Here is a 12,344-nt window from a genome sequence, read left to right on the forward strand (position 1 = left end):
ATCGCTGTGTACCCTGTGGGAAGTTGGACAGCACATCAAATGACACACGGCGTGTTCTGGTTGGAGATTTCTTAAATCGGCAGCTGTGTTTTCATAGTTGTCTTGACAGTCAGAGATACAGTTATGTGAATGCATCCGCTCACGCTCTGGTTAACTTATTTCACAATTGTTGAAGTGGAGCTTATAGACGCAGCTCACACATCTGAAGTAAAAACAGCGTTCGCATCCGTGCCATCCAGTGACTCAAAAATGGATGAATTTTGATAAAACGTCGTAGGGGTGTAGAGTCGGGTCATGTTAGCCGTCTGTTAAAATTGGCTTCAAGGTCTCCAAGGTCAACTTAATGATTTATTGGTTGCAAATTGACAAGTGTGCTGTGTATTGTCAACATGTAGAAAGATTTAAAATATCATGTCACATGATCTGTCACCTCTCCTTCAAGGTCAAAGGTCATGTGACATGTGACGGATTGAGCTGAGGGCAGGTTTTCAGCCTGACAATAATATTGGCATGGGATACTTTTTGGCTATAGCCGATTCATTTTATTATGAAGTCACAGTAACAGGTTATAACCATTTAAATACATAACAGTTTGAATAAGTGAACAAAGGTTTGTTTGGGTTTTTGAGAAATGACATGACAATGAAATGAATGCTACACATGAGCTATATCAACAAAAAATATTATACTCGGAATTATGTCAAGTGTTTTAAAATAGGGTTTAAACGTACAAATAAAAGCCTGCAGTTTCCGTTTGTTGTTACGGGACTGCAATCTTTTTTTAGCGGGATTTTAGGGTTTTAGTCACTCCTAAGAAAAACTTCCAGAAACAGCTTGAAGCAACAAGCTAACGTCAGCTCCTGTTGTTTTTTTTTTCAAGAACTGACTGGATTGACTCCAGTAATCTGATCTGTCACCAGAGTGCCATTGGCTTGGACATGTAGCCAGCACATTAAGATACTGCCAGGTTAATGGAAAGGACTGCATCGCTGTAAGGGGCTTATGTGCCCATTGAACCTACACACAAATCCGTTTGCGTCTCATTGCCTCTGAAACCTTCCAAGGCGATACCTACAGCAGCTCGTGCCACCTGCTGTTTACTTCCCTCAGTGAGCTGTGCTGTGTGTAAGCAACATACCCCTATACATATTTAAATTCATCCCTCATACTGACTCTATTACCCCTCCCCACTGCTAGTTCAAGGATCAAACCAGTGCCAATTGTCTGACGCAATCCCGATTAACACCCATAATTGGTGTTGTGAAGTCTTTGTGGTGTCCGTAGCTTCTCCCTCCATCTCCCTCTATCTATACATTTAATTGTAATTATTTTTCAGTGTCTGGGTGACTTCAGGACACTATAGGAACACTGATTAGGAGGCATTTGTGTGTGTAGGTTAAAACATGGACTGATAAGAGGGATTTGGGTCAAGATGGATGATAAGGCTGGGATTAAGTTTGCAATAATATTAAATACATGGTAAATACACGTTATTCCCTCAAGAGTAAGTTATTATAAACCACTGTATGATTAAATTTTTGGATTTGATCATAGCTTAAATTCTCAGTGAGCGTCGGTAAACCTAAAAGACGGTATCAGCTCGGTACTTCAGTACTCTGCACAACAACAGCTACTGTGCAATATAGTTAGGAAAAATGTGTGTATGTGTTGCAATATCCACTCTCCAGTCCAGCTTCTAGCTAGTTGCATCTCTGCCGACCATCTCCTTTGCAGTTCTTTCTGACATATCATCTTTGAACCTGCTGATTACAAATCCTCCGGTCTCTAAGTAGAATAAATCAGAAAGTATGGCAAAGAAAAAGGGTATAGAGATGAGCCCTGATAATTGTTCCCCACTTTCATAGGCTTGACCTCTTATTGTTCGACTGGCGCTTACTGCCTGCAGTTTAAGTCTTCATGGTGCTGACGGTCAGATGAGGCGAGCGGCAGAAGATGAGGCGGATGTTGGAAGGAGGTGGGAGCTGGTCACGTAACACATAAAGCTCACACGAGTCGAGAGTCGGCAGACCATATCTCATTACTTGGCTGGCTCGAAATGAGATGGGGCCCCTTTTTTGCTTGTCCGTCACTGGTGCGATTGATTAGTCAGCAGCCAATCAATGTTAATTAAGGTGTAGAGAATCCTTTAATTGTGGTGTATGAATCATTGTGTCAGACCCTGCCTTGACCTTCACAAGACTTGCGCTGTGAACGGCCTTGGTGGGGCATAAATACCTTTTATATATGGCAATATAATGGCGGTCTGTAAACGAGTATAGATCTGACGAATGGCAATCCTGTATACACTGGAGCTTGGAGCAGGAGGGCCTCACTAAGATCACATATGCAACCCGGTGCTTTGAACAGAAGCCTGTCCCACCTTCGTATCCTCTCATTTTTCTTCACTTTTTAAATAGATGCAGAGCTGGAAAAGATCGATACCTGTCAAAAGATTTAAGAGTTAATGTTGTGAGATAAGTGTTGCTATTATCTGTGGCGAGAGGCTCTCCGTGCATATGGAGTGGGGCTTTGATTGATGACTGCCAAAAACAAAATGGCACATGAGACTACCACAGGCACCGTAATTGTGTTTTTTAATGAAGACCTACATTTTATGTGGGAGCTGATTTCGCACTCGGTCGATTGTGTCTACTCCGTCCTCTCTACCGCCGCTGCCACCATCCATCATGCAGTCATAACAATGTTACCTGTATGTGGTTGAAGCCTGGTCGTAAGTCCGTGACTTCCCGCTCTAATCCTTCACAGAAAGATGAATTTGCCCCTGACTGTGTCACCTGAACCTAAATTAAAGTGAACTTTATGATCGTTATTCATTTACAACATGTCTCTCAAGCGCTGGCTGTATACAAAACGTGGATGTGGCCACTGTGGCATCACACAGTTCTTTGTGAAATCTAGTTTTTAGGCCCCGGTTTTATCAATTTAGTCATTTTTGCTTTCGTTGTGGCCAGAAGAGGCCATAGTGAGACAAAATGTTAGTGTTTTCAGCTAATGGTAGCAAGTTTTGTCATCATAGCACATTGGCAGTGTTGGGGAGTAACGGAATACATGTAGCGGCGTTACGTATTTAAAATATAGAATATGAGTAACTTTATTCCGTTACAGTTACTTTTCAAAGAGGTGGTATTCAGAATACAGTTACTTTGTTGAAATTAAGGGTGTAATCCGGTGGTCTTTTCCTGTTTCATATGTTAGGCTATGCCCTCTCTATTTTTGGTAATTCCACGCCGGTGGAAACCCAAACACCTGTTTTATATACGCGCCGAATAGTTTTCTATATGAGATCGCTGCAAAAAGTGCAGCCTTACCTAATGTCCACCCTACTGTTACTCATTTTATAATAAAATTTAAAAATCTAGTTGGTGTTGGTATGGTGAGTATCCTTCAGTAATAGTAATAAATCACACAGCAATAGTACATTCATGTAGTTGTAAAAAGCATGATAATATATTAAGTAATCCAAAGTATTCAGAATACGTTACTCTCATTGAGTAACGTTACAAAATACATTTTGGGGCATGTAATCTGTAATCTGTCGTGGAATACATTTAAAATGTATAAAAGTAACCTTCTCAACACTGCACATTGGTGTGTATGTGCAAATATCCATACTACAGATATAAATACTAAATTTTCGCTTGTGAAATGACCAGTTAGCAAGTCATGTTATTTGTTGGATATTTGAATGAAAAATTCCCCAGACCATCATCACGACAAATACACTTTAGAGGTTCAGTTCATGAGTGAAATCAGCTCATTGCCTAGCAGACAGCCACCAGCTGTTATGCTGCTAGCTGCCTGTGGCAATTTCAAGAGCTTCCAATGTCAGAGCTATCTTCTCTCTCTTCTACTTTATTTAGGGCAGCATATCTAAACAAGTCTCTTGTCAGTATTGTTATCCACTAGTCGTTGCTCATATGTGTTGTATGAGATATTGCATATATTATATTAGCTGTGAAAAACACCATATATGCAGTCTATGAGGTGCATTGGTAGCACAATCCTATCACAGGAAGAAGGTTCCTGGTTCAGATCTAAATGCTGCGTTTCTCTGTGGCGACTTGTATCTTCTCCCGGTGCCTGTGTAGGTTTCCTCTGTGTACTCCAGCTTCCTCCCACAGTCCACAGACATGCATAATAGGCTAATGGGTGATTCTAAAATTAGCTGTGGATGAAAGGTAGATGAAGTCCTTGATGAACTGTAAAGAATAAAACACCGTAGGAATCTATGTTAAAATGTAGCTTGGGGTCTAAAGTACGGCTAGAAACATATAAATGCAACAAGAAAAATACATCAACTCTGAAATTTGCATTAATTTAGAAACACTAACAGCTAATAGCGATCAAACAGTTGAACTATTTTGTGTCTGGATCGACTTGAATCACTGAAAATTCTGTTTTTAGAAACGGCAGTTGAACCATAGGAGTTATAGATAAATATAAATAAATAGATAAACGTGTGAATTCATTTCCTGATTGATTAGGCCGCCCTTATTTGCTTCCATTCATATTTCCAGTTTGTAACAGACTTTGTGTTAGTGTAGTCTCTAGGTTTAGTGACATCGTGATGGCATATTTTGTCAGTCTTCCTCCGAGAAATCCAAAAATAGAAATAAATTAATTAAAATAAATGTATCCCGTGAATTCGAGGCATAAAAGTAGATGAGTTGAGTTCATAAACAGTGGAGCTTTGTGATCGTCTTAATCTCTTCGACGGAATAAAGTGCTTTAAAGTTCATTAACCACACACTAAATGTCTGACTAATGTGCCACTGTATATTGTGGCCATTCACAAGGATGTGATTATCTAATGCTTTACTTATTTATTTATTTTAACAGAATGACTTTTCTTTGCTTTCAGATGTAACAACAGGACCCAGTGTGCTGTTGTGGCAGGACCAGACGTATTTCCTGACCCGTGCCCGGGAACCTACAAATACCTGGAAGTCCAGTATGAATGTGTGCCCTACAGTATGTATCCCCCAGCTCTCCTAATGTTCTTGCCCATTCTCGTTTCCTCTTAACAACAGCGCCTCATCAGAAATGGTCGGAAATACTAAATATCTCAGATGTGTCATCCAGTCTAGTGGAAAAGATTAGGACCCTGCAGTGAGTGCGAAGACACGCGATGGTTTCTGTTATCCGAAAACATAACACCCTGCACGAGCGCAGGAAATGTGAATGACAGTGTTGCTTACCTGTGAAAAATAATACAGTTTATCAGTTTAGAGGAACGCTACCTGCTGATGCAGCGCTGTTGTTTATCAAGCCGTCTCTTTGTTATAACTGACAGGTGATTAACGCTTCCTGCGTCGTATTAATTCCATGTGGCATCAGTTAGATCAACAGTGTTACAGTTTACACTTATTTTACTCCGAGTGGCGTTTTTGGAGCCGTGCAATTTATAAAAATAGAAGCGAGCAAATCATTTTTGAACTTTTAATCCGTTTTTCGTCAACCTGTTAGTGCTGCTGCTGTTCCAAAACGGAGTAAGGCATATATCCCATAATGCATTCAGGCTTTCTCTTGTTTTTTTAAATGGCGCTTGTCACAACCTTCCCATCAGCTCCCTCGGTTCAAAGCGCATTAATATCTTTGAGGAATCACGTCTGATGATGTCAAGTCTCTATTTCCATCACAGCAAGAAAGGCCGTTTTGACTTTCATCAAAAAGAAAAGTACTCATTCTCAGTTCAGTTCAGCTCAGTGGACGCCGGCTAATGTTCAGACTAGTGAGGCATCTCTGAAGGGGGTAAATAAAAATGATTTAATTAGTGCAGCAGGTGAAAAACACTGTGAGGCTGCAACATAACCTAAGTGAAAGCATTTGGACAGGGAATGGAAGGATCAGCATGGGGTGACAGGATGAGCGTGCTGAGAGGATATCCAGGCGAGGCTAAAGGAAGTGGCATGGACATTGCCATATGACCTTTGCTATTGTCTTTTTAATGAACTTTGAAGTGGAACACCAAAGTCACAATAATTACGCCTGCCAAAAATCCTGATGCTCAAAAAAGGGGGAAATATTTAGTCATGGGCATTTAGCTGTGTAGTCTACAGCGGCTGCATTGAAGTGAGTTGTAGTAATTCAAATCAAAGCCATCTTTTAACATTTGATGTCCTTACATGGTTCCCTCAGTAGTGGGCCTGACAGTAGCTTTCATGTTGTGAAGTGAAAGCCCTTTTTGTCTGTGATCCAGAGCTAGCAAATGGTCTTTTTATTCCTCGCTGTAATATGCACATTATGCTATTTCAGTCACCCAGTGCCACTGTCTTTCCTAGGTGTCATTGTCTTGGGATACTAACAAGGATAAAGCCACTGCAATGAACAGTAGCCCACTTTCAGTCACTTTTTGCGTCTGTCACACTTGCATCTACTCAAGTTTTCAACCTTTTGAACTCAAGCATTTCACTAGTTTACCATTTTGACCATGAGGCAGCTAGATTCTTGAAATATGCGCAAGATCATGAGAAAGGCTTTAGCGGAGGCGGGCACTTTTACCAAGGGGCTACATCAGAAACTGGGACTGTTGTGGAGCGCCGCACGGAAAGCAGTTTAAAACTCAAGTTTTGAAAAGTGCTGTACAAATCAACTTTATTATAATTATTATAATTATTATAATTATTATTAGTGTGATTACCAATGAGATAATAAAGAGGGAAAATTATTTTCAGCAGAACTGAGTTTAACTTACTGGTGTGGCCCTCCACAACAGTCCTAGTTTCTCACCCCTGCTTTAAGGTATGGGCTTTAGGCCGGTTGGGTTATTACCGGTCAGTAAGATCTCAGCTATGTGTGTTTAATTTTGGGTAATTCTTAAAACACACAGTAACTGCCAGCAAATGAGTTTAATTCTAACATTTTAAACACAAAGACAGCACAAGTCCTCGAGGGCTACAATAACTACATTGCTTAATAGCTACACTGGTTTATTGCAAGAAACTTGTGGCTTTTTTCCCTCTTTAGTTAATAATCAAGCTGCAAGTTGGAGACAGTGACCGATGATTCACTGGCCTGATTCTTTGAAATTAGCCTGCAGCACACAGTCCTAGATGGGTCATCCAGTGTCACTTGCAAGCAAGACTTACCACATGTGTGAGAAACCATTTTATACTTGCTGACACGTAAAAAGATATTATTTTATCATTTGGTCCTCAAGATTTTACCTGTAGAAATTGCACGCGCACACTTTTGCACAGTGTAAGAACATTTCTGTGCACATATCAGTGAACGAGGCTCGTTCTTCGAAACCTTAACTGGGAGTGTGGACATTATTTTTTCTTATCATAGAGAAACAATACGATTGGTTGATTCTTGCTCTCTTTGACTACTCAGATGGACATGGCAATTTTTTTCCTCATGATTATGTCGGTTGCTTAATTTACATTGTTGCTACTCCAGTCCACCGAGTGTAGGTTGGAGTCATTTTTTCTTTCTTTTCTCCAACACATAGGCATTGTTTTCAGCCGGACCTTATCCCAGTGGTGCAATGTAATTGACCTCCAGTTCGATGGGAAATGAAATTATTTTTGCCCTTTCCACATGCTTGAACAGCATGGAAAAAACATAAGAACTTCCACCCCCATCCCATCCTCTTACAATTACTTCCAATTTATTCTATTGGTGTCAGATTTCTAAAATAATAGACACACGCATTATGGCTCCATATATTATGCTGTAAAAAAGCTGCTGCCTAATGCAGAAGCTGGGTTTTCCTGTCCTGTCTGGATCCCTGTAACACATGCAATTGTCCCCTAAGGTGATGGAAAATTCTGCAATACCCTCAGGACCCAGTGGCATTTTCATTCAGCGATCTCTTTAATGTTTTCTCTTACTCGATAAGTCTGACTTAAACAGTAAAAAAAAAGAAACCATAACTCATAACTTGACTGCATTCCCATAATGCTGTAAAACAGTTTCTGCAGCTTAATTGCTTTAATACCCAGGACTCCTATTAGGGTTCCACGAGGGAGAAATACCGAGGCACCTTGTGTGGTTTAACTATGAATCGCTCCCAGATATGGCCATAAGATCGAGAAATCTGCTGGCAATGCATAAACATGGCAGCAGTCATGTAGCAGTTTATTTGTATATTGAGTGTGGAAGCAAAGTGTAATCACAAGCGGTCACTGGAGACGCATTTGAAACGGATTCGGTGGCGGGATATGAATGAATTCATCTGTGACGGCCCGGTAAACTCTCTTCACACCTCCCAGATGAATCAATCAGAACCTTTTGGCTGGACTGAATCACACTGAAAGTGCTTCCTTCACATTTGTGTGTCATGCTTACGTGTTTGATTATGGCTACGTGTCTTGCGAAAATAAGTCTCAATGGGGAGGATGAAGGAAAAAAAGCACAATAGATTTAAGTGGTTTGTGTGTTAATTGGAAATGAGGTATGGATAGAGACATGGCAGCTCAATTGTGGATCGGCTTTTAACACAAGTCTCCTTACAGAGTTCCTGAGACTGACTGAAGGATTTGAGTGTTTAATAAGAGGAGCAGCCACCCATGACTCCAACTCTTCTTTCTCTGTATTCCACTGACAAGCTCTCCCTCTCAATCCTAATACTGGCCTCCCCCACCCCTCCCACTCTATCTCCCTTTATTTGCCACCTCTGTTCCCTCACTCCAGAGTCTCATCTGCCCCTTCTCTTCTCCCCGACCACCTTCGCTGAGAGCTTTTATCTGTTTTCTGCTTGAGGAGCTTCTTTTTCTTTCTTTTTCCTTTTAGGACAAATTACCGCCGTCCTCTCCACATCTCTATAAGCCGGCGAGATTGTGCGATTGGATCCGCTGTCAATAACAGCGGAGGGCTGTGCCAAATCGATGGACACATGTTGCAGATACAATATTGATTTTATTAATTTGCGATTCGACCCGCTCCATCAGTTGTAATGGAAGAAATGTTAGAACAATTACCGTTGTGGGTGCCAGTGTTTGCCCGTGCTGGCGCTGTGGCACGCGCGGCGCGATCCGTCATGTTTTCATTTGAGCTGCTGTCTGGATAATTATTCGATATGAGCTGCGAGTTTCTTGGATGAGGAAATGCCACCGCGTTGAACGATGAGGGTGGGAAAGCAGCGCCGACATAAAGGTGAAACAATAAAAAAGGAATTTATACATTTTGCATTTGAAACATTAAGCTCTTACTAAATAAAGCTTAATAGCATGCGCTTGTATTTACCTCAGGAATTCATCAGAGTCCTGTGAACATGACTAATTTTTAATCTGCCCGACGACTCTTTCTTTTTGCAACACAGCAGATTGCACACGCCCCTCTGTGCAGTTCACATATTAGCAAGGCCGACTTCGGGCACAAGTGACACGCTGACCCTTTATGATGACTCATAAACACGAGCGCGCTCTTATGGCTGACATCTGTCTCCGCCCCGCCCTCTCACCTTGACTTTCCGCAGCCAAGCGGAGAGATGCAAGCGTATTCTCATCGTGCCTTATTACAGCCTTCTTTCCTCGCTCGCGCCGTCTTTCTCTCGGTGTAACTTCCACTTTAACAACTCCTCCCGAAGGCCGAGCTCATGAGAGGTCAACACAACTGCGTCTCCCTCCTACACACCCACCGCTCCTTCCTCGGCTGTAATGAAGCGCTTAGATCTCCTCAGCAGGCCCGTCATCTTCCCCGTCATCTTCCCCATCTTGTCGCACAAGATTCCGACCTGTGTTGCAGTGCTCTGCCGTTGACAGCCTGCGGTTGTCTTCCTTGTCCTCCTCCCCTCACGTCGACCGCAATCTTTTGGTAATTACATGTATCTTTCTGTGCACTTTCGATGATCCAGGCAGGCGATCATGTCCCTTACCCTCCCACCACCTGCCCCCCACACACACAAACACAAAAAAGATGAAGTAGTGGATATGAGGGAAATGTATTTGCGCTGTTCACTTTGCAAAACTTACACTTCACTGTGCTCGGCAGACGAGCTGAGACGGAAAGGCAGAAGACAAGAAGAGAGTGGAAGAACAAAGGAGGAAAAACCTGCTGGCAGTCTGTTGCTATACATAAGCCACTGGTTCCCCCCACTGTTTGCAGCTAATAAGGACAGTGTAAAATCCTGCCTTTCACAGTGGGATCCAGCTCAGCCCTGTCAGATACGGCTCACTCTTTGGAAGCTAAGCCAGGACATACGATCATGGAATCGATTGCCTCGTTTGATTGGGGCCGCAGTAATCCCGGAGCTCACGCCTCGTAAAGTTGCGGTGTAATTTCTCATATTTATTCATCCATTCGCTTTTTGTTTTTTTCTCGTTTCAAACTTGCCTAATTGGTTTTTAATTCTTTTCGCCAGTGATAACAACACACCTAACAGGTTCTGGGGGCCCGTAATTGAATAATGGTGTAGATTGTTTTGGCAGGTTTTACCCAGCACCTGCTACCAGTCTCTATCCTTCACTGTTGGCAGGTTAAACTGTGAAATCGATGCTGTACACATGGCTCTCGCTTACACTGCAGCCTGGTTATAATGCGCGCGATTTGCAGAGTCTGTAACGCAGCGGTTACACCTAAAGTAAACACCACCTGTGTGACCAGGAGTCTGCGTCTCAACAGGGTGCGCGGCTCGCTGCTGTGAACTCATGTAAGGATTTTGGATCATTAATAACAGAAATGGTGATGTCGAGGCACAAATCTGATTTGATTTAGTTGCTCGCGCTCGGCGTTCCTACACCGTCAGCGCTCTCCCTTACGAGCACCCAGTCAGCTCTCTTTCCCTCGGATAATCTCGCAGCAACATTTAAGCTTCTTGAAGAGTAGATCGCCCCATTAGATGCTATCTGTAAATCTACTTAGCAGATTGTACGGAAGTTCAGTGGCGTTTCGCCCTTGAGCTCTCTAGTCCACGTTCATAAGGTCCTGTGTGGGAGTCAGTACTGTGACAGCAGATACATCACCAAACCACACCCTCTTCACTCCCAGCTGAAATGCCAGCGAGCATTAGACTGCTTGTTCAGACACCTTCTTTTTTTAATCTTACCACCTGGGCGAACAGCTCCACTTCCTCCCATGTGTGAAGGGGCCCTGTAATGTCATCTCATCACTCAGAGATTGCTGACCACTCCCCAGCCCACGCGGTATGCTTTGACGACTGTGACTTCCTGCCACATATCTCACACTCCAGATTCACACTGGTGCAGTGGCCTGAATTCGCACTGATTGGTCAGAAACTTCTTGCTATTTTTTTTTGGGGGGGGGGGCCCTTTATCGAATCCATCCAATTAGGGTGTTCATGCTGGCTTCCTGTCACACTGTTGCAGTTTAGTGGGACACAAAGACATAGTTGATATTAATGGAAACATAGTAGCATTTTGTTGTTGCGACTATTCAAAATGCCTGGTGTGAAAAAGAGAAATGAGATATCATTCAACCAACTATGTGCTGGTTTGCAGGCAATACATAGAAAAGTTCTTGTTTTATTTTGTTTTAAAATGGATCAATTGTTAAATCAATCTACTGTCCACAGACTAGAAAACTAAATAAATGTCATATAAAAAAAAATCCATAAATTCAGCTCTGAATAATCCATGAATGAAACTCAGGGTAAAACCCTTCAGAGGAGTAAAACTGGAGAGTGTGATGGATGAATGTGCAACTCAAGTAGAGATTTCTGTCTCAGTTTGTGAAAATAAGCTTCCTAAAGGATGCATTTTAAAGTTCCACACAGTTTGAAAGTAATATTAACAATGAAAAGAAAATACAAGCTCATATGAATATATATTTGAGGTATAAAGAAAGTACAGCCTCGTGCAAGTTCAAGCCCTCATGTACCGGGACATTTAAAACTCATCTGGTACTTTGCAGATGTAGCTAGACCACATTATGGCTCACTCTTCTTTACAATGCTCCTTCAGTTCATTTGAGGTTTGCAGGGATTTATTTGTACACAGCTGTCTTAACGTTCCACCGCAGCATTTCAGTCAGTATGAAGCTTTCTGGACTCCTGTTGGAGATTTGCTGCTATGCTTGGGATCATTGTCCTGTTGCATGAGTCAGTTTTAGCCAAAGTTGACTTCACGCTCTCTGAATGCTTTGGTATACAGAGTTTATAGTTAATGTTTATGGACTTTGAGGTGTCCAGGTCCTGTGGCTTGAAAGCCAACCAAAATCATCACCCCTCCACCACCATGACTAATGGTTGGTTTGAGATGTTTGTGCTGATGTGCTGTGTTGGCACATGGTCAGTCATCTCACCTTTGGTCTCATCTGTCCAACAACCATTGTTCCAGAAGTCTTGGCCTTATAACACTTTAATGTCTTTCATCCTTGGCATTGAGTTAACACACATCTGAATGTTCCAGAGCAGTAAACTG

At 42.1% G+C, this 12,344-nt stretch overlaps 1 protein-coding gene across 12 annotated transcripts in view; it reads left to right on the forward strand.

Moving 5' to 3' along the window:
• LOC308410241 (adhesion G protein-coupled receptor L3) overlaps positions 1-12,344 on the forward strand; it is a 267,657-nt gene that overhangs the window by 132,591 nt on the left and 122,722 nt on the right. For all 12 annotated transcript variants that reach the window (XM_080903456.1, XM_080903455.1, XM_080903451.1 and 9 more), the window contains one exon: positions 4,883-4,992. In XM_080903456.1, coding sequence (XP_080759582.1) covers positions 4,883-4,992 — 110 coding nt within the window. The remainder of the gene's footprint in view (positions 1-4,882; positions 4,993-12,344) is intronic.

The sequence above is a fragment of the Rhamphochromis sp. 'chilingali' genome (assembly GCF_963969265.1).
Source record: "Rhamphochromis sp. 'chilingali' genome assembly, chromosome: 1".
NCBI classification, from domain to species: domain Eukaryota; kingdom Metazoa; phylum Chordata; class Actinopteri; order Cichliformes; family Cichlidae; genus Rhamphochromis; species Rhamphochromis sp. 'chilingali'.